The sequence below is a fragment of the Entelurus aequoreus genome, linkage group LG22 (assembly GCF_033978785.1).
Source record: "Entelurus aequoreus isolate RoL-2023_Sb linkage group LG22, RoL_Eaeq_v1.1, whole genome shotgun sequence".
NCBI classification, from domain to species: Eukaryota; Metazoa; Chordata; class Actinopteri; order Syngnathiformes; family Syngnathidae; genus Entelurus; species Entelurus aequoreus.
Window position 1 is genome coordinate 29975261 of NC_084752.1, and position 24248 is coordinate 29999508.

At 40.1% G+C, this 24248-nt stretch overlaps 1 protein-coding gene across 7 annotated transcripts in view; it reads right to left on the reverse strand.

Annotated features, from left to right (window-relative positions):
- Window positions 1-20389, reverse strand: part of LOC133639499 (calmodulin-regulated spectrin-associated protein 3-like) — a 64903-nt gene extending 44514 nt beyond the window's left edge. For all 7 annotated transcript variants that reach the window (XM_062032843.1, XM_062032842.1, XM_062032840.1 and 4 more), the window contains exon 1: window positions 20093-20389. In XM_062032843.1, the coding sequence (XP_061888827.1) occupies window positions 20093-20252 (160 nt within the window). In that variant the 5' untranslated portion in view covers window positions 20253-20389. The remainder of the gene's footprint in view (window positions 1-20092) is intronic.
- Between the last annotated feature and the right edge of the window lie 3859 nt (window positions 20390-24248).

A 24248-nucleotide genomic window follows, 5' to 3' on the forward strand; every position in this document is an offset into this window, starting at 1 on the left:
ATCATTTCGCAATATTGCCATATTTTTGCTGAAAGGATTTAGTAGAGAACATCGACGATAAAGTTCGCAACTTTTGGTCGCTGATAAAAAAAAGCCTTGCCTGTACCGGAAGTAGCGTGACGTCACAGGCTGAAGGGCTCCTCACATTTCCCCATTGTTTACACCAGCAGCGAGAGCGATTGGGACCGAGAAAGCAACGATTACCCCATTAATTTGAGCGAGGATGAAAGATTTGTGGAGTGAAGGACTAGAGTGCAGTGCAGGACGTATCTTTTTTCGCTCTGACTGTAACTTAGGTACAAGGGCTCATTGGATTCCCCACTTTCTCCTTTTTCTATTGTGGATCACGGATTTGTATTTTAAACCACCTCGGATATTATATCCTCTTGAAAATGAGAGTCGAGAACGCAAAATGGACATTCACAGTGACTTTTATCTCCACGACAATACATCGGCGAAGCACTTTAGCTACGGAGCTAACGTGATAGCATTGGGCTTAACTGCAGATAGAAACAAAAGAAATAAACCCCTGACTGGAAGGATAGACAGAAAATCAACAATACTATTAAATCATGGACCTGTAACTACACGGTTAATGCTTTCCAGCCTGGCGAAGCTTAACAATGCTGTTGCTAACGACGCAATTGAAGCTAACTTAGCTACGGGACCTCACAGAGCTATGCTAAAAACATTAGCTATCCACCTACGCCAGCCAGCCCTCATCTGCTCATCAACACCCATGCTCACCTGTGTTCCAGCGATCGACGAAGGACTTCACCCGATCATCGATGCGGTCGGCGGTTAGCGTCGTATAGCGCGTCTGCTATCCAAGTTAAAGTCCTCCTGGTTGTGTTGCTACAGCCAGCCGCTAATACACCGATCCCACCTACAGCTTTCTTCTTTGCAGTCTTCATTGTTCATTAAACAAATTGCAAAAGATTCACCAACACAGATGTCCAGAATACTGTGGAATTTTGCGATGAAAACAGAGCTTTTTGTATTGGATACAATGTGTCCGAATACTTCCGTTTCAACCATTGACGTCACGCGCATACGTCATCATACATAGATGTTTTCAACCAGAAGTTTCGCGGGAAATTTAAAATTGCACTTTATAAGTTAACCCGGCCGTATTGGCATGTGTTGCAATGTTAAGATTTCATCATTGATATATAAACTATCAGACTGTGTGGTCGGTAGTAGTGGGTTTCAGTAGGCCTTTAATTACTCTTTGTCTCGGTATATCCCTTCATAAATTGCATACTAGCTGATGCAGTTTTCCCCTTCTCGTGGGAAATCCCTACTTAAAATGTCTATTAAGTTCTACCTCTTTTCTCAATGTACTATATGTCCCCTCTTAATCCACACACTAGCCAATGTTGCGTTTTGAGGTTTCTATATCAACTGTCTTAAACCACGTAGTGTTATTGCTCTCTCCTCATTTAAAAACACTTCTTTGATGTCTACATAACATGTAATGGGGAAGCTTTTATCACGGTTGTGGGTGTGGAGGCTTGGTGAGGAGGACCCAATTGCAGGGAAGCAAGGTGAAGGAACACTGTTGTGCAGTTCACAAGGTTTATTCCAACAACAAGGAATGCACTCCCAACAGGTGTAAAAGAAAGGGCATCTCTATCCTTCTTCAAAACCGCAATAAAAGAACACCTCCAGGCAACTTCAACCCTAAACTAACACCCTCCCTTCCACTTCCTACCTCCCCGGATTGTAAATAATCAAATATAAATAATCAAATGTAGATACTAGATACTTATTCAAATGCTTTCTGATCTCTCTCTCTCTCTCTCTGTCTCTATGTCCACTACTTGCTGTACATATCCTACCAAGTCAGTTCTACACTGTTCCAATGTCCATTTCTCTGATGATGCAATTGTTGATGACTGAAGTGTTGATATCAACCAAATTTAACCTCCCCCGCCCCCTCCACATCCCACACCCCGGATTGTAAATAATGTAAATAATTCAATGTATATACTCTGATGATTATCTTGTGTGATGACTGTATTATGATGAGAGTATATATCTGTATCATGAATCAATTTAAACGGAACCCGACTTAAACAAGTTGAAAAACTTATTCGGGTGTTACCATTTAGTGGTCAGTTGTACAGAATACGTACTGCACTGTGCAACCTACTAATAAAAGTCTCAATCAATCAATCAGTCAATCAAGCCTAAGACATACGATAAACGGACAATCAGAACTAAATACACTGACTAATTAGATCAGGGGTGTCAAACTCATTTTAAATCGGGGGCCACATGGAGAAAAATCTACTCCTAAGTGGGCCGAACTGGTAAAATCACGGCACGATAACTTAAAAATAAAGACAACTTCAGATTGTTTTCTTTGTTTAAAAATAGAACAAGTGTCATAACGGAGGGGTCGCAGCTTACTGCAAGGTTTGTTCTCCCGGGATGCAAACAGACTATTCCGGACAAGGCTTGCAGGTAGGAACATATTTATTAATCTAACTACAAAATAACAGGCAAAAACTCTCTAAGTGTGGCATGAAATAAACAAGACTTACATAGAGGGTTGCGTGACAATAGCGTGAAGCAGACAACTAGCATAAACTATAGCATAGCAATAAACAAACAACTAACATAACTATGGCATAAAACAACATGAAACTATGGCATGAAACCAATAACTAGCATAACTATAGAATCAGACCTGAAACGAGCAATGACGCCAGGCCGACTGACTGGCAAAGGCGGTTTAAATAGTCTCTTGATTAGAGCCAGGTGAGCGTCCGAACACCAGCGGCAGGTGAAAATCATATGCCACCATGGCAACCAAAACAGTGCACAAAAAACAGGAACTAGTAGAGTTAAACTAACAGAACATAATGAAAACATGATCCGGACCACGGATCATGACAACAAGCACATTTTGAAAATGTACAAATCATAATGTTGTTGGGTTTTTTTACACTTACATGTTGCGGTTAATAGTATTCTATCTTTATTTGTCGTTATTTATACTTTCTGAATAAATGATGTGATAATGTTCATCAGTCAACTCATTGGTGTTCATTTTCAATCTATCAAGATAAAAAAAAAATATCAAAATAAAATTACAGGATGTTATTTATGTAGTTTGCTCATTTTCCTCGACTGATGTGCTAAAACATCATGTGGTTTATTTTCTACATATGTAACATCATCTACAAAGATACAAAAAAGAGCTATTGCGACATCCAGTGGACACATTTAGAACAGCTGTTTCTTTCATTCAACAATTTCAGGTAACGTTTTATCCTTAGCAAACTCATCCCGCGGGCCGGATAAAACCTGTTCGTGGGCCTGATCCGGCCCTCGGGCCGTACGTTTGACACCCCTGAATTAGATAAAGGAATTCAGCTGGACTAAAGAGGAAGGAGATAGTTGATTACAGGAAAGCAGGGCCAGAGCAAGACACGGGTGCAACCAATAGTACTAACATGCACATGAACACAACTAGACTAAAACATAACACAAAAACCAAGCCATGACCCGGGAAACAAATCATGACAGTACCCCCCGCCCTCCTTAAAAGGGATGATTGCAGACGTCCCGGAAACAAAAATGTCGACACATTTCACCACACCTAGTGTGTGTGTGACAATCATTGGTACTTTAACTTTAACTTTAACTTAAGCAAGTCCACAGTCACGGGTGGGTGATGGGAGGAGTTGCCAGTGGGTCGCCAGGCCAAGTGGCCCCGGAGCCAGTGGGGACGAGTCAGTTGGCGGCGCAGAGTTGAAGGCCGTTGTAGCTGGCGTCCATGAACTACCGTAATTTCCGGACTATAAGCCGCTACTTTTTCCCCTCGTTCTGGTCCCTGCGGCTTATACAAGGGTGCGGCTTATTTACGGCCTGTTCTTCTCCGACACCGACGAAGAGGATTTCGGTGGTTTTAGTACGCAGGAGGAAGACGATGACACAATGATTAAAGACTGACTTTTCATATACCGGTAGGCTGGTTATTTTGATAACGTACAGGTGAGCACTTTGTATTACTTTGCACCGTTGTATTATTTGTACTCTGCACGAATGCTGTTCGCCATGTCAAAGATGTGAAAGTTTGATTGAATGATTGAAAGATTTATTGTTAATAAATGGGACGCTTTGCGTTCCCAAACAGTCATCTCTGTCCCGACAATCCCCTCCGTGGTAGCAGGAACCCCTATATACTACGGTAATTACACATCAAAACCCTGCGGCTTATAGTCGGGTGCGGCTTATATATGGAGCAATCTGTATGTTCCCCTAAATTTAGCTGGTGCGGCTTATAGTCAGGTGCGGCTTATAGTCCGGAAATTACGGTAGCTACATTCGTGGTCATCGAAAAAGCAGGCTGCGAGCACCTGACGGACACTTCCAAGCCAGGCGAGCAGGAGCTGGACGTGGCATAGTCGGAAAACCCACTGGAAGCGCGGCCTCGCATGACAAAGCTGTGTGTCCACATTAGCACAGCCGTTAGTCCTTGCCCCCCAGGAAGCGGATTCCAGACACTCCGACTTTATGCTGGAAAAGACACCAAGGGTGGGAGGGGGGAAGGTGTGGCGGAGGGTTTGAGACTCCTCCTGCACTAGACAACTGGATGGGAACCATGATGATTGAACCCACTGTAGCCATTGAGACATGACTCGGGGTCACAGGACGATGGGTGCCATATGCCTGCTGCCGTTGGGTCAATGAAGCCTTATAAACTAAAAGGGGAAGCTAACAGGGGAGAAGCTACACTGCAGGAGTTAGGACCAGGTGAACAGACTTTCACCAAAGGAGAAGCTTATGAGATTGACAGGTTTAGACAGGCTGTGGGTGAACAGGACCATGAGTGCGCCTACTTGGGTGACTTCATTGACCACTACATGGCGGGCCAGAGTAGATGGTCAAAAAGGTGCCCAAGTAAGGGTCAGAAGTCAACTCATGGGAAGAGGACAAAGAAGGGGAGTACCATCTATTGGTCAAAGTGGTTGGGACACAAGAAGGATCTAACTCTAAATCAGAATCCAGGAGGTTAAAAAGCTCGTCCAAGATTCACCAAGGTCAGAAAAGTCAGAGTCATCCCAGGAAGTGTGAGACAGAGTATTAAGAACAGTGTTGGAAGTTGAACGAAGATAGGCAGGGTCATAATCAGAATGAGAAATACAAACCCCGTTTCCATATGAGTTGGGAAATTGTGTTAGATGTAAATATAAACGGAATACAATTATTTGCAAATCATTTTCAACCCATATTCAGTTGAATATGCTACAAAGACAACATATTTGATGTTCAAACTGATAAACAATTTTTTTTTTTGCAAATAATCATTAACTTTAGAATTTGATGCCAGCAACACGTGACAAAGAAGTTGGGAAAGGTGGCAATAAATACTGATAAAGTTGAGGATTGCTCATCAAACACTTATTTGGAACATCCCACAGGTGAACAGGCAAATTGTGAACAGGTGGGTGCCATGATTGGGTATAAAAGTAGATTCCATGAAATGCTCAGTCATTCACAAACAAGGATGGGGCGAGGGTCACCACTTTGTCAACAAATGCGTGAACAAATGCGTGAACAAATTGTTGAACAGTTTAAGAAAAACCTTTCTCAACCAGCTATTGCAAGGAATTTAGGGATTTCACCATCTACGGTCCGTAATATCATCAAAGGGTTCAGAGAATCTGGAGAAATCACTGCACGTAAGCAGCTAAGCCCGTGACCTTCGATCCCTCTGGCTGTACTGCATCAACAAGCGACATCAGTGTGTAAAGGATATCACCACATGGGCTCAGGAACACTTCAGAAACCCACTGTCAGTAACTACAGTTGGTCGCTACATCTGTAAGTGCAAATTAAAACTCTCCTATGCAAGGCGAAAACCGTTTATCAACAACACCCAGAAACGCTGTCGGCTTCACTGGGCCGGAGCTCATCTAAGATGGACTGATACAAAGTGGAAAAGTGTTCTGTGGTTTGACGAGTCCACATTTCTAATTGTTTTTGGAAACTGTGGACGTCGTGTCCTCCGGACCAAAGAGGAAAAGAACCATCCGGATTGTTATAGGTGCAAAGTTGAAAAGCCAGCATCTGTGATGGTATGGGGGTGTATTAGTGCCCAAAACATGGGTAACTTACACATCTGTGAAGGCGCCATTAATGCTGAAAGGTACATACAGGTTTTGGAGCAACATATGTTGCCATCCAAGCAACGTTACCATGGACGCCCCTGCTTATTTCAGCAAGACAATGCCAAGCCACGTGTTACATCAACGTGGCTTCATAGTAAAAGAGTGCGGGTACTAGACTGGCCTGCCTGTAGTCCAGACCTGTCTCCCATTGAAAATGTGTGGCGCATTATGAATGGGAAAGAATTCCACCTGAGAAGCTTAAAAAATGTGTCTTCTCAGTTCCCAAATGTTTACTGAGTATTGTTAAAAGGAAAGGCCATGTAACACAGTGGTGAACATGCCCTTTCCCAACTACTTTGGCACGAGTTGCAGCCATGAAATTCTAAGTTAATTATTATTTGCAAAAAAAAATTAAGTTTATGAGTTTGAACATCAAATATGTTGTCTTTGTAGTGCATTCAATTGAATATGGGTGGGAAAGGATTTGCAAATCATTGTATTCCGTTTATATTTACATCTAACACAATTTCCCAACTCATATGGAAACGGGGTTTGTAATATTTTAATAGTTCACGCTCAGAATGTTCAAGGTCGGAGGACTCAATCAGACCAAAATGTGGAGGATAAAGGATAGGAAACAGGATTTAAAGTTGAAATGGGGATTGAGCACAAAAGATGAGTCTGACATGTAAAGGTCGGACAGACACAAGACAGCAAACAGAGGACTAAATACATTGACTAATTAGATAACTAAATACACCTGGACTAAACACAAGAAGAGGAAGGCGAGAGTGGATTGGAGGAAAGCAGGGCCAGATCAAGACACAGGTGCAACCAATAATACCAACATGAACATGGGGAACACATCCATCCATTTTCTACCGCTTTGTCCCTTTCGGGGTGCTGGAGCCTATCTCAGCTGCATTCGGGCGGAAGGCGGGGTACACCCTGGACAAGTCGCCACCTCATCACAGGGCCAACACAGATAGACAGACAACATTCACACACTAGGGACCATTTAGTGTTGCCAATCAACCTATCCCCAGGTGCATGTCTTTGGAGGTGGGAGGTAGCCGGAGTTCCCGGAGGGAACCCACGCAGTCACGGGGAGAACATGCAAACTCCACACAGAAAGATCCCGAGCCCGGGTTTGAACGCAGGACCTTCGTATTGTGAGGCACAACCCCTGTTCCACCTAGCTGCCGATAGGGAATACAACTAGACCGGGGGTCGGCAACCCGCGGCTCTAGAGCCGCATGCGGCTCTTTAGCGCCGCCCTAGTGGCTCTCTGGAGATTTTTCAAAAATGTATGAAGAATGGAAAAAGATGAGGGGGAAAAAAATCTATTTTTTTGTATTAGTATGGTTTCTGTAGGAGGACAAACATGACACAAACCTCCCTAATTGTTATAAAGCACACTGTTTATATTAAACATGCTTCACTGATTCGAGTATTTGGCGAGCGCCGTTTTGTCCTACTTATTTTGGCGGTCCGTGAACTCACCGTATAGTTTGTTTACATGTATTGATTGATATAACTTTCTCCGACTTTCTAGGACGTGTTTTATGCCACTTTTTCTGTCTCATTTTGTCCACCACACTTTTAACGTTGTGCATGAGTGCACAAAGGTGAGTTTTGTTGATGTTATTGACTTGTGTGGAGTGCTAATCAGACGTATTTGGTCACTGCATGACTGCAAGCTAATCGATGCTAACATGCTATTTAGGCTAGCGATGTGTACATATTGCATCATTATGCCTCATTTGTAGCTATATTTGAGCTAATTTAGTTTCCTTTAAGTCCTCTTAATTACATTTATATCTCATGACACACTGTCTGTATGTAATATGGCTTTTAATTTTTTGCGGCTCCAGACAGATTTGTTTTTGTATTTTTGGTCCAATATGGCTCTTTCAACATTTTGGGTTGCCGACCCCTGAACTAGACTAAAACATGGGAAGAACACAAAACATAAACCAAGCCATGACCCAGGTAACAGATCATGACAGCTTTGGTCAAAATGTTGCATAGATTATGTTTTACAGAACATCTTCAAGCCACTTGCCGACCGTCTCTTCAGAATGTGCCGTTTTGTGGACGGTCTTATTTACGTGCTGAAGTCCTCCTATCTTTGGGCAGTTTCGCCCATTCCTCTTTGTAACACCTCTCAATCTCCACCAGGCTGGATGGGAAGCGTTGGTTTTCATGATGTTCAGACACGTTGGCCCAAGTCGCCATAAACTTGCGACTTAAAGACGTGTGTCGTCTATCTTGTTCATATCTATGGTTGACAAGCTTGTTGCTGTACTATGTGAATATTATTGTCTCTCCTGACGTAGTAATAATAATAATAATAATAATAATGGATTAGATTGATTTAGTGCCTTTCTTGACACTCAAAGCGCTTCACAGAAAACTGAGAACCCATCAATTTTTCACTCCACATTCACTGATTCCTTGATGGTGGTAAGCTAAATAGTGATGACGCTTATGACAAGCGGGGATGCAAAACAATAACAATACTGAAATAAACTGCAAGAAAAAAACAGTGCAATAACAGTGCAATACATTTTCATAACGTGGTTACTAGTTTCTCTTGTTATATTCTTCTTTTTACTGTTATATTTTTATTCTTATTGTTGCTTTTTATCTTTCTTCTTATTGTAATATTTTCTATTTTATTTCCCTTTATACCCCCATTATTTACTTTTTACTTTTTAAATTCAATCGCAATTCTGTACACTGCTGCTGGAATTTTTACTTTCCTGAGGGAACTCTCCTGAAGGAATCAATAAAGTACTATCTATCTATATATCTATTTATCTATCATCATGTTTTCCTATTATGCGACCAAAGCGCGGGAAAGGTCACGCTAAAGTCGCATCATAACACTCTGATTGATAGTATAAAACTCATAATATTAAATGAACCTAAAACATGAAATTATTTTGTCTTTTTGGAATATATTGGACACAGTGTGTTGTCAAGCTTATGAGATGCGATGCAAGTGTAAGCCACTGTGACACTATTGTTCATTTTTTAAATGTTTTTATTTTTTATAAATGGCTGTGATGATAATGTCAATGAGGGATTTCTAATTACTGCCATGTTGGAATTCTTATTATTGATACTGTTGTTGATATTATTCATTTTTCTTTTGACTACTTTTGGATTGTTTTGTGTCATGTTTGTGTGTCCTCTCAATTGTTCTGTTGATTGCTATTCTGAATGTTGGTTTTGGAATTGGAATTGTATTATTATGGTATTATTGTGTATTATTTTGTTGCATTGAATATATTTTTTTTTTTTAATAAAAAAGAAATAAATAAAAAACCTCATAATAATAATGTCTATAATATTGCTAACAGAAAAAAACCTTCCATACCGTATGATAAGCAAAGCACACAATTACTGCTTTGCAGTATAGGTGTGCTACTTAAACTTAATTGATGTAGTTTAATAGTCTTAGTGTTATTTTAGAGTAGTGTTTTGGGAGCTCCGTAGACTGGATGCACTGACAAAAAAGGTGGAGTTCTTTGGGTGTTTTTTTGTATCTTCACTTATAAATGATTGATGATCAAATGAACTGGAAATCTCATATAACAACTATACAACATAAAGTGGCAAAAAACATGTCAATAATAAATAAAGCTAAACATGCATTGGACCAAAAATCACTCCATATTCTCTGCTGCGCGCTAGTGTTACCATATCGGAGTTATTGTTTAGAAATATGGGGAAATACTGTAACTACAAAAGTACACTTCAATAACTGTGTTACAAAAAAGGAGAACATTCAAACCCTTTATTCATTGAATTAAATGCTGAAATTCCATGACATAGTGAATTTGCAAACCACTAAAATGATGCATAAAGCAAACTATAACCTGCTACCCAAGAATGTACAACAATTCTTCTCAACAAAAAGAAAATAAATATAACCTTAGAGAAAAATGTCATTTAAAACATTTGTATACACGTACAAAACTTAAGACCTTAGTATATCAGTATGTGGAATTAAATTATGAAATGAATTAAGCAAAGAAATCAAACAATGCACTAATATGATCCACTTCAAGAAACTCATTAAACATAAAGTGTTTACAAAGTACAAAAAAGAAGAACCATTAAAACATTCTGAATTTATTGATAATCTTATGTATCTCACCATATAAAATACAACTTACTTCACTATTTATTTATTTATTCTTTAATTGTATTACTAATGGAGTATATTGTGAATAAATTGAGAACTGTTAGCAAATGTATATAAAGGAAAAGGGGAAGGATTAAACAATATCTGCTTCTTCCTACTCCTTTTCGAACATGTTGAAAAGAAAAACTGTAAATTGTGATGTATCATGTTGTATGCATGCATGTTCCAAATAAATTCCAACTAAAACACTTTACTCATGTTCACTATAAATGGCAGGTTATTGTGATAGTCCACATCACCCATCCCTTACTGGGCCTTGAATTTGACATCTGTGGTCGAAATGCCTTAAATTACCATTACAGTAACAACAGGAAACTAGCATTCAGTATTCAGTATTTGCTGAGTAATTCTAATACAGTACCAAGAAATTGTAAGCAAAAAAATGTTACAAGTGCAAAAGTTATGAATCAAAGAGGTTGTGCATGGACAACATATCTCTGGTCAACTCTGTTTATACCGCTATCATCTGTGCAACATTTCCCTGTTTGCAAGTTGCCTGCTAGCTTCTCCTTATGTGTTTGGGTCATATTTTGCTTACTAAAGATGACTAAAGCTACTCCACTTTCAACCATTTATATGTATTCAGTGTTGTGTAATTCTAATACAGTGCCAAAACGTTGTAAGCGAAAAGATCTTGCAAGTGCAACATTTTTTGACTCGCATCAAGAAACCTCCAGGGCGCAAAGTCCCCCCTGTTCTTCAAACCTAGTCACAACCCTGGTGAAACCCATCATTCCTTCACACCACAGTAGTGGTATTAAGTTAGTTACAGCTGCTCTAGGGTAGACTGACAGAAACATGGCTGCCAATTTGCGCTACCACCAAACATTAATTCACATGTATACACCATTGTGAGCAAGGTGGGTATAGCGCCTTGCCCAAGGACACAACGGCAGTGAATAGAGGAAAACTGCGTACAAACAAAGAGCTCTTGAGTTTCTGGAGGACCGCTCTACCACCTAAGCCACGCCGCCCCTATTAGTGACCCTAAAAGTAAATAAAAACCAATCCTGTCTTCACTTCTATCCAGAATCTCACCAAAATGCAATTCCTTGGCCCATGCAGCACGCTTTTAAAACGTGTAGTTAATCTTTTTTTTTTTGGCATAATCCTACTCAATCTTTATAAAGCTATTTATTGCTGTGGTGACTAAAGACTTTAACTCAAAATATTGACTACCTCCAACTAGATGTCAAATGAACTAAAGGCTTAAATTAAAGGGTTAGAGAAGTCTTCATTTGATCACTTGGCCTTGTCTGGTTGAGTAAGCCTCATCTTGAATGCGCCTCAGCACAGTGGGCGTGTGTGTGTGTGCGCGTGCGTGTGCGCGTGCGTGTGCTGTGTGTGTGTGTGTGTGTGTGTGTGTGTGTGTGTGTGTGTGTGTGTGTGTGTGTGTGTGTGTGTGTGTGTGTGTGTGTGTGTGTGTGTGTGTGAGTTGGGCCCCATGTGTGGGCCTATAGCCTCTATTAAAATTCAAGGCACCCAGTGGGCAACTAAATACATAATTAAAGTTATGTAACAGGAAAAAAAATCTCAACTGATTCATGGTCCAAAACATTACTTCATTAAGAAATACTTCATATATAATATTAGGGCTGTCAAATTATTATTTTTTTAATTCAGATTAATCACGTCATGATTATCACGGTGATTACCTGCTTGCATAATTAAAATTTGCCGAAGAAAAGACCCCAATATTTGTACACAATGCAATTGTGACGATCTGTCACTTCACTTCTGGTGGTGGTTCCTTTTTGGTGTTTTTTGTTCCCCTTCCTGCTTTTCTCCCTGAGCGCTCGTTTTCCTCACCAGTCCCTGATTGGCAGCCCGGCAAACCTGGTTGCAGTTGCCAACCAGGCTGCTATGTATGCCTGCCTCGCCTGTTCCTCAGGGCTCGAGGATTAAGGATGTTAAGAACCTTACATGCACAACTGCTTCCTTCTCTGTTTTGAGCATTAAAAGACTCTTACCTGATCATCACTCTCCTGGTTCCTGCATCTTGGGGTCACTACCACTGCAGCCATGCGGGTTCCCAACATAATCCTCGAGCCCTGAGGAACAGGCGAGGCAGGCATATATAGCAGCATTATTGGCAACTGCAACCAGGTGTGCCGGGCTGCCAATGATCAATGCGTTATTTTTTTGTTATTAATCACATGAATTGACTTGTTAATTCTGATAGCCCTAAAGATAATATGTATGAGCAGGTGTCAAACACAAAGCTCGAGGCAAGATCTGGCCTGTCACGTCATTTTATGTAGCCCACGAAAATCTGGTAAATATGTACGTCAATAAAATACTTACCATATTTTTCTGACTATGAGGCACACTTAAAATACTTTCATTTTATCAAAATCAACAGTGCGCCTTATAACCTGGTGCCTGACGTACAAATTAATTATTGTTGTGCTTACCGTTATTTGGTACATGGTGTAATGATAAGTGTGACCGCCAGATGGCAGTCACACATACAAAATATGTGTGGACTGCAGATTGACGCCCCCTTTTCAATAAATGACGTTAGCAAGTACAGGTTAGGAAGCAAGCTCAAAACGTTCATGTTTCATTGAGAATATAGAACATTACACAGTGACACGGCGCTCAAAAATCTATCAAAATGTTTTAGTAGGACTTTGGTAAGCTACAAAGCCGCACCGCTTGATGGAACGCGGTGTATTACGGCTACCGTAGTCAGACGTACTGTGCTTCAACATACAGCTATTATGGTGAATGTATAAGGACCCCAAAATGACACATATTAGGAGACATATTATCTGGCGCTTTGTTTCAACCTATTATGCAAAACTAACTGTTCATACCTATTGGTTCCAGCTGATGTGTATTTGGGATCTGCATAAGTCCTGAAAATGTGTGTGTCGTTGCTATTTCTAACATAAAGTAGCGCAAAGTTCTAAGATATCCGTGGAAGGGCTAAAAACTATCGGTACAACAACGATGATGGGGAGAAGATGCTATGGAAGTGGAGGCACGTAAATAAGGCCGCCTACAAAACAGCGCATACTGAAAAGACAGTCAGAAATCGGCTCGAAGATGATCTGTAAAACATAATCTATGCAACATTTTGACCAAATAACCACCAATACTTGTTACGCATTGCAGACCACAAGAAAGTGTTTTAAATGAAGAAAAAAAATCATAATATGACCCTTTTTATGCGCCTTTTGTGTGAAAATACACCTGAGTAGACCCGGTCATCGGCAGTGCGCCTTATAATCTGGTGCGCCCTGTATGGTCCGAAGAATACGGTAAATTATTTTACGAAATTCTTTCAATTTTGTCAGAAAAAAATGCATATCTTTTAAACTTTAACATCATCTGAGCATGCCAAATATTCTATTAATACTTTCTTACAAAAATATTTGGTAACATTTTAGTATGGGGAACACATTCACCATGAATTAGTTGCCTATTAACATGCAAATAAGTATAATATTGGCTCTTAATTAGTCATTATTAAGTACTTATTAATGCATTATTCTATTATACAACCAGTAAGCCATTAACTAAGAGTCTTCCCTCAATAACCTCAGAATTATTGCTTATTAGTAACCCTAACCCTAATTTGTTGCCCTAGTGTTCAAATAACTCTAAATTAAGGGTGTGTTACTTTAATAAGTAACTAATTAATGGTGAATATTAGGGGTGTGGGAAAAAATCGATTCGAATTCGAATCGCGATTCTCACGTTGTGCGATTCAGAATCGATTCTCATTTTTAAAAAATCTATTTTTTTTAAATGTTTTTTTTAAATATTTTTTTTAATTATTTACTTTTTTTTTAAATTAATCAATCCAACAAAACAATACACAGCAACACTCAGAACTGCAATAAACAGAGCAATTGAGAGGAGACACAAACACGACACAGAACAAACCAAAAGTAGTGAAACAAAAATGAATATTATCAACAACAGTATCAATATTAGTTACAATTTCAACATGGCAGTGATTAAAAATCCCTCGTCGACATTATCATTAGACATTTATAAAAATAAAAATAAATGAACAATAGTGTCACATCGCATCTCATAAGCTTGACAACACACTGTGTCCAATATTTTCACAAAGATAAAATAAGTCATATTTTTGGTTCATTTAATAGTTAAAACAAATTTACATTATTGCAATCAGTTGATAAAAATTGTCCTTTACAATTATAAAAGCTTTTTACGAAAATCTACTACTCTGCTTGCATGTCAGCAGACTGGGGTAGATCCTGCTGAAATATTATGTATTGAATGAATAGAGAATCGTTTTGAATCGGGAAAAAAACGTTTTTGAATCGAGAATCGTGTTGAATTGAAAAAAAATTTGATTTTGAATTGAATCGTGACCCCAAGAATTGATATTGAATCGAATCGTGGGACACCCAAAGATTCACAGCCCTAGTGAATATGTTCCCCATACTAAAGTGTTACCAAATATTTTTGTAAAGATAAAAATAGTTCAATGTCTGCTTGTCACCTTTACTTATGATTACAAAGCAAGGTCTCCATCAATTTGTACATAAAAAAAAAAATCTAATGATTGATTGATTGATTGATTGATAGATATATTTTTATTCCATCCATCCATCCATTTTCTACCGCTTATTCCTTTCGGGGTCGCGGGGGGCGCTGGCGCCTATCTCAACTACAATAGGGCGGAAGGCGGGGTACACCCTGGACAAGTCGCCACCTCATCACAGGGCCAACACAGATAGACAGACAACATTCACACTCACATTCACACACTAGGGACCATTTAGTGTTGCCAATCAACCTATCCCCAGGTGCATGTCTTTGGAGGTGGGAGGAAGCCGGAGTACCGGGAGGGAACCCACGCAGTCACGGGGAGAACATGCAAACTCCACACAGAAAGATCCCGAGCCCGGGATTGAACCCAGGACTACTAAGGACCTTCGTATTGTGAGGCAGACGCACTAACCCCTCTTCCACCGTGCTGCCCTATTTTTATTCAAAATATGCATAAAAACAAGAGCAGGCCTGATCCAATACAGTGCTATAGCCTTAACTGCCATTATAACAAAATGAAAACAATGGAGAATAAAAAACAAAAACAAATGAGCATTGGACTTTCTTTATCTTTTTTCTTTTTTACATATTTGAAAAGGAGTGAGAAGAAGTTTACAATTATTTAATCCCACCCCTTTTCTTTAAATCATAAATTACTCTGAGCTAGAACTACCTGTTCACTCAATGTACAAACCTAATGAACTTGTATATACTGTACATAAATTATAGATATATGCATATATATGCACACTACACACATACATAGCCACACCAAATAATAATCAAATGCATCCGTATAATTGTGTGGTAATATAAGGTGATAATATAACAAGAAAGTTTGATCATATTACGCCTATACTGGCTCACCTGCACTGGCTTCCTGTGCACTTTTAAGATGCGACTTTAAGGTTTTACTACTTACGTATAAAATACTACACGGTTTAGCTCTATCCTATCTTGCTGACTGTATTGTACCATATGTCCCGGCATATGTCCCGGCAAGAAATCTGCATTCAAAGAACTCCGGCCTATTAGTGATTCCCGGAGCCCAAAAAAAGTCTGCGGGCTATAGAGCGTTTTCTGTTCGGGCTCCAGTACTCTGGAATGCCCTCCCGGTAACAGTTAGAGATGCTACCTCAGTAGAAGCATTTAAGTCCCATCTTAAAACTCATTTGTATACTCTAGCCTTTAAATAGACCCCCCTTTTTTAGACCAGTTGATCTGCTGTTTTCTTTTCTCATTTGCACCCTCGCCGGGTTATTCCGGTTCCAGTGACCATGGATGAGGTGCTGGCTGTCCAGAGTTGGGACCCGGGGTGGACCGCTCGCCTGTGCATCGGTTGGGGACGTCTCCGCTCGGGATGGTCTCCTGCTGGCCCCACTATGGACTAGACCAGGGGTGTCAAACATACGGCCCGCGGGCCGGAACCGGCCCCCAAGGAGGTTCGATCAGGCCCGCAGGATAATTTGAAAGTGGAAAAAATGCATAAAAGACATGGAATTAATATTTTAAATTCGCTGCAATTCATGGATTATCCGCTAAGGGGCGCACTCTTTCCATCAGAGTAGAAGACAAGCCGCATCACTGAGACAGACTGAAAACAGCAGACGGTATCAATGCGCCATCTGCTGCTTGTTACGACGTTGTTAATACCTTGGTCTCTACCTCTCCGCTACACCCTCATTAGCCAAAATGTCGTTATCCAAACGGAGAAAAGTAGATAAGGAGTGTAGAATTTTCAAAGAAAAATGGACCACGTCCTATTTATTTACAGAGATGCACGGAAAACCTTCGTGCTTGGTGTGTTTGCAACAAGTTTCGGTATTGAAGGAATATAATATTCAACGCCACTACGAGACTCATCACAGCGAAAAATATGACGGCTTGCAAGGACAACTGAGAAGAGATAAGATTAACGAATTGCTGGCGGGTCTGAGGAAACAGCAGTCAACTTTCATCCAGAGCCGAGAAGTCAGTGAAGCAGCGGTAAAGCCAGCTACCTAATTGCTAGCGAAATAGCATTAGCATCGATGACATTCTGAAAGTGACAGCTAGTCAGGACATGACACCTGGTGTTGATGCACTTGTACAGGCCAAAAGATGCCAAGTTTCAGGAACAAATACAAGTCCAGACTAGACTAACACCTTTAAAATGCTGCCTTAAATACTGTTTGCATTGAAATAATACAGCTCTGTGAAGATGAATCCTTACTGTGGTGATTTAAAAAATGTGCACTTTAATGTTAGTCAGCAGCTTCAAAACAAAAGTTGTGTGATGGAATTCTACTGTTCATACAACTCCATAAATGTTCAGTATGTATTGTATGTGTATGTATGTTTCATGTATGAAGTTTACAGATTTACAGGACAGGCGAACACTTTCTTCATTACACATTTAAAATCACTCTCCTTAGTTTGTAAGGTGTACGCAGGGATTACATTTAGATTTTATATGCGTATGTGTAAGTGGTTTAAAAATTCCTTTCTTTAATAGTCTCATTTAATCTTAAAGTGCATTACTATATTTTTCAGTACCAATTAAAGTTTTGTGCCTTTGTACAATCAGTGGGATCAGTTGCAATGCATATTTGTGAATGATAAAAGTAAATTGCACATTTGTCTAAGGCAGGGGTCGGCAACCCAAAATGTTGAAAGAGCCATATTGGACCAAAAATACAAAAACAAATCTGTCTGGAGCCGCAAAAAATTAAAAGCCATATTACATGTGTCATGAGATATACATTTAATTAAGAGGACTTAAAGGAAACTAAATGAGCTCAAATATAGCTACAGATGAGGCATAATGATGCAATATGTACATATCGCTAGCCTAAATAGCATGTTAGCATCGATTAGCTTGCAGTCATGCAGTGACCAAATATGTCTGATTAGCACTCCACACAAGTCAATAACATCAACAAAACTCACCTTTGTGCACTCACGCACAACGTTAAAAGTGTGGTGGACAAAATGAGACAGAAAAAGTGGCATAAAACACGTCCTAGAAAGTCGGAGAAAGTTATACATGCAAACAAACTATACGGTGAGTTCAAGGACCGCCAAAATAAGTAGGACAAAACGGCGCTCGCCAAATACTCGAACCAGTGAAGCATGTTTAATATAAACAGTGTGATTTATAACAATTAGGGAGGTTTGTGTCATGTTTGTCCTCCTACAGAAACCATACTAAAACAAAAAAATTGTTTTTTTTTTCCCCTCATCTTTTTCCATTCTTCATACATTTTTGAAAAATCTCCAGAGAGCCACTAGGGCGGCGCTAAAGAGCCGCATGCGGCTCTAGAGCCGCGGGTTGCCGACCCCCGGTCTAAGGAAATATGAGGTGTTTCATGAAATGTTTTGTAAAAGGATAGTTCATTAAATGTCAATATTTTCCTAATGTTCTTGTGCTTCTTTACACCAAAACAAAGGAAAGACATGATATTTTGGTTATTTATAGCAGAGTATGGTATGATTTTAATGGTCCGGCCCACTTGACATCTCCCTAGGCCGTATGTGGCCCACGATGCGAAATGAGTTTGACACCCCTGGACTAGACTCTCACTGTTATGTGGATCCACTAGGGACTGTACTTAGAGGGGGGGTTACCCACATATGCGGTCCCCTCCAAGGTTTCTCAGTCATTCACATCGACGTCCCTTGTGTGGGCTCTGTGCCGAGGATGTCGTTGTGGCTTGTGCAGCCCTTTGAGACTTTTGTGATTTAGGGCTATATAAATAAACATTGATTGATTGATTGATTGATAATATAAATAAAAGGTAATTATACATTTATTTTAGTGCCGTCAAATGATATATTGAAATTAAAATTAGATGCATTACACTTGAATTTCAATTAATGATGATTAATCGCACAACTCAAATACATCATTTCAATAGATTTTTTTAAGAAAAAAACCTCAATCAAAAAGGAGTGTGACATCCCCGCCTTAGTTATTGAATTAAAATATATACACTACGCCAGGGGTCGGCAACCCAAAATGTTGAAAGAGCCATATTGGACAAAAAAAAACAAAAACAAATCTGTCTGGAGCCGCAAAAAATTAAAAGCCATATTACATGTGTCATGAGATATAAATTTAATTAAGAGGACTTAAAGGAAACTAAATTAGCTCAAATATAGCTACAAATTAGGCATAATGATGCAATATGTACATATAGCTAGCCTAAATAGCATGTTAGCATCGATTAGCTTGCAGTCATGCAGTGACCAAATATGTCTGATTAGCACTTCACACAAGTCAATAACATCAACAAAACTCACCTTTGTGCACTCATGCACAACGTTAAAAGTGTGGTGGACAAAATGAGACAGAAAAAGAAGTGGCATAAAACACGTCCTAGAAATTCGGAGAAAGTTATGCATGTAAACAGACTATACGGTGAGTTCAAGGACCGCCAAAATAAGTAGGACAAAATGGCGCTCGCCAAATACTTGAATCAGTGAAGCATATTTAATATAAACAGTGTGATTTATAACAATTACGAAGGTTTGTGTCATGTTTGTCCTCCTACAGAAACCATACTAAAACAAACAAATTTTTTTTTTTTCCCCCTCATCTTTTTCCATTCTTCATACATTTTTGAAAAATCTCCAGAGAGCCACTAGGGCGGCGCTAAAGAGCCGCATGCGGCTCTAGAGCCGCGGGTTGCCGACCCCTGCACTACGCTGAATATAGTAATCCAAATGCACTGGATGTCATGTACCTCATAAAGTCATCGATTAGTCATGGACACAGTGACAGTGCAATGACGTCACCCAGCAACTACACAAAGGCCAATCAACACACAATATGCAACGTTGCACGTTTACTGCCTTGCAGCAGCGCTTTTGTTTAGACTAGATGCCAACACAACAGTCACCTTGTAACAGTGACACATATCTTATGTAGGCAGCACGCCACGGGCTGACCCACTTCCATGCCGCACAGCAGCACTTTGCAGCAAACGTGTCTTTTGTTGCGCCGTAGGCAATCCCCACGCAGGGGGGGATCACCTATAACGCCACGGTAGCAATAATTAGCCTTGTCATGTGGAAAAAGCGTGCGGGGGAAGAGCAGAAAAGGGCCATGTTTAGCAAGCCAGAGGAGGAAGGTGGTAACGAGTAAACCTCCAACGTGGGTAACAACACGGTATAAATGGAGGGCCACACCCATCCGCCCTTGCGTGGATGGAGAGAACCACCGTGGAGGCTTTTTTACCTGCGCATCCGTAAGACTTGCACAGCAGCCACCGCACGCTGGCTCGCATCCGAGCCCGGCTGAAGTCACACCGGTCCAGAGGCGGGATCTCCGGCACGGCGAAGGGCTTCCTCTTCGTCGTCGTCGTCGCCGTCGTGGCCTCGCCGGGAGAGTCCACCATGTCCGCGCTGTGGCGCACGGAGCACCGGCTGGAGCGATGGGGAGAGGAGGGATGGAGGATGGAGAGAGGGGGAGGAGGAGGCCGAGGAGGAGGAGGAGGAGGCGGAAGAGGGTGGAGGATCTTGTGACGTAGACCCGGAAGAGCGTGAATCACATTCTCTACAATAGAATAGAATAGAATAGAGTAGTGGTCCCCCAACTACGGCCGCGGGCCAGATCCGGCCCACCAGAGTCCAAAATCCGGCCCGCCGGAAATCTCAGGTTAAAAAAAAATATGGTAACACTTTAGTATGGGGAACATATTCTAAGTAACAAAGACTTAATTTAGAGTTATTCGGACACAAGGGGAACATATTCTAAGTAACAAAGACTTAAAGGCCTACTGAAATGAATTTTTTTTATTTAAATGGAGATAGCAGATCCATTCTATGTGTCATATTTGATCATTTAGCGATATTGCCATATTTTTGCTGAAAGGATATAGTAGAGAACAACGACGATAAATTTCACAACTTTTGATCGCTGATTAAAAAAAAGCCTTGCCTGTACCGGAAGTAGCGTGACGTCACAGGCTGAAGGGCTCCTCACATTTCCCCATTGTTTACAATGCAGAGAGCGATTCGGACCGAGAAAGCGACGATTACTCCATTAATTTGAGCGAGGATGAAAGATTTGTGGATGAGGGACGTGAGAGTGAAGGACTAGAGTGCAGTGCAGGACGTATCTTTTTTCGCTCTGACCGTAACTTAGGTACAAGGGCTCATTGGATTCCACACTTTCTCCTTTTTCTATTGTGGATCACGGATTTGTATTTTAAACCACCTCGGATACTATATCCTCTTGAAAATGAGAGTCGAGAACGCGAAATGGACATTCACAGTGACTTTTATCTCCACGACAATACATCGGCAAAGTTTTTTAGCTACAGAGCTAACGTGATAGCATTGTGCTTGAATGCAGATAGAAACAAAAGAAATAAACCCCTGACTGAAAGGATAGACAGAAAATCCACAATACTATTAAACCATGGACATGTAAATACACGGTTAATGCTTTCCAGCCTGTCGAAGCTTAACAATGCTGTTGCTAACGACGCCATTGAAGCTAACTTAGCTACGGGACCTCGACAGAGCTATGCTAAAAACATTAGCTATCCACCTACGCCAGCCAGCCCTCATCTGCTCATCAACACCCATGCTCACCTGCGTTCCAGCGATCGACGGAGCGACGAAGGACTTCACCCGATCATAGATGCGGTCGGCGGCCCGGAGACAGAGGAAGTCAAGGTGAGGTCGGCGGATAGCGCGTCTGCTATCCATCTCTCCATCTCAAAGTCCTCCTGGTTGTGTTGCTGTAGTCCGCCGCTAATACACAGATCCCACCTACAGCTTTCTTCTTTGCAGTCTTCATTGTTCATTAAACAAATTGCAAAAGATTCACCAACACAGATGTCCAGAATACCGTGGAATTATGTGGTGAAAACAGAGCTTTTTGTATTGGATCCAATGGGGTCTGAATACTTCCGTTCACTCCGTGACGTCACGCGCAAACGTCATCATACAGAGACGTTTTCAACCGGAAGTTTCGCAGGAAATTTAAAATTGCACTTTATAAGTTAACCCGGCCGTATTGGCATGTGTTGCAATGTTAAGATTTCATTATTGATATATAAACTATCAGACTGCGTGGTCGGTAGTAGTGGGTTTCAGTAGGCCTTTAATTTAGAGCTATTTGGACACTAGGGGAACATATTCTAAGTAACAAAGACTTAATTTAGAGTTATTTGGACACTAAAGGAACATATTCTAAGTAACAAAGACTTAATTTACAGCAGTGGTTCTTAACCTTGTTGGAGGTACCGAACCCCACCAGTTTCATATGCGCATTCACCGAACCCTTCATTAGTGAAAAATAAAATAAAAAAAATTCAAATTCAAGAAAAAGCTCTGTTTTTTTTACTGGTGCACAAAATGAACCGTGCATGGACATCAACTTGTTCAAAGAACAAAACCAACACAATGCATGAACTCACAACAAATTACACACCTTACACACATTACCATGAATTGATTAACATGGACCCAGACTTAAACAAGTTGAAAAACTTATTCAGGTTTTACCATTTAGTGGTCAATTGTACGGAATATGTACTGTACTGTGTAAACTATACTTTTTCATATAATGTATTCTCTTCCTTTGCAATCTGCTAGTAGAAGCTTCAATCAATCAATTTTAAAAACCTGCAAATCTGATGGAAAATTAGAGGGAACATTGTTTGGGGGTATCCATAATACACTGATAGGGAGAAGTTTTTGTTTACCCGATAAGTCGGATGTGTCTTTACCTCCGTGGCGGAGGCTCCGCCAAACCCCTGAGGCCGACTCACCGAACCCCTAGGGTTCGAACGAACCCAGATTAAGACCCACTGATTTAGAGTTATTTGGACACTAGGGGAACATATTCTAAGTAACAAAGACTTAATTTAGAGTTATTAGGACACTAGGGGAACAAATTCTAAGTAACAAAGACTTAATTTAAAGCAGTGGTTCTTAACCTTGTTGGAGGTACCGAACCCCACCAGTTTCATATGGGCATTCACCGAACCCTTCTTTAGTGAAAAATAAAATGTTGTTTTTTTTCAAATTCAAGAAAAAGTTCTGTTTTTTTACTGGTGCACAAAATGCAGAACCGTGCATGGACATCACCTTGTTCAAAGAACAAAACCAACACAGTGCATGAACTCACAACAAATTACACACCTTACACACATTACCATGAATTGATTAACATGGACCCCGACTTAAACAAGTTTAAAAACTTATTCGGGTGTTACCATTTAGTGGTCAATTGTACGGAATATGTACTGTACTGTGTAAACTATACTGTTTCATATAATGTATTCTCTTCCTTTGCAATCTGCTAGTAAAAGTTTCAATCGATCAATCAAACAACCTGCAAATCAGATGGAAAATTAGAGGGAACATTGTTTGGGGGTATCCATAATACGCTGATAGGGAGAAGTTTTTATTTACACGATAAGTCGGATGTGTCTTTACCTCCGTGGCGGAGGCTCCGCCGAACCCCTGAGGCCGACTCACTGAACCCCTAGGGTTCGATCAAACCCAGGTTAAGAACCACTGCACTAGGGGAACATATTCTAAGTCACAAAGACTTAATGTAGAGTTATTTGGACACTAGGGGAACATATTCTAAGTAACAAAGACTTAATTTAGAGTTATTTGGACACTAGGGGAACATATTCTAAGTAACAAAGACTTAATTTAGAGTTATTTGGACACTAGGGGAACATGTTCTAAGTAACAAAGACTTAATTTAAAATTATTTGGACACTAGGGGAACATATTTTAAGTGACAAAGACTTAATAGAGTTATTTGGTTAGGGTTAGGGTTAGGGTTAGGATAAGAGGGTTAGGGTTAGAGGGTTAGGGTTGAGGTTCGGGTTAGGGTTAGTAATGGTGAATATGTTCCCCATACTAAAATGTTACCGGCTGGTTGTATAATAAGGCCATGCAGAATAAGGCAAGTACTTAATTGATAATGTTACTAATTTGCATGTTAATAAGCAACTAAATAATAGTGAATATGTTCCCTGTACTAAAGTGTAACCAAAAATAGATATATTTTTTAATTGTATTTATTTATTTTTATTTATTTTTTCTTAAATCTGTCTTTTCTAATCCATTTTCTACCGCTTGATACTCTCTGTGTCTCCTAACTGCAAATCATATCGTCTAAATATATATATATATATATATATCTATATATATATATATATATATATATATATATATATATATATATATATATATATATATATATATATATATATATATATATATATATATATATATATATACACAGGCCCGGCCCTAACCAATCTGGCGCCCTAGGCAAGATTTTAGGTGGCGCCCCCCCACATCGGCAGTGAAGTGTATATACTCACAAGAAACCGAATAGCTTTGTCTTTGACCTTTTT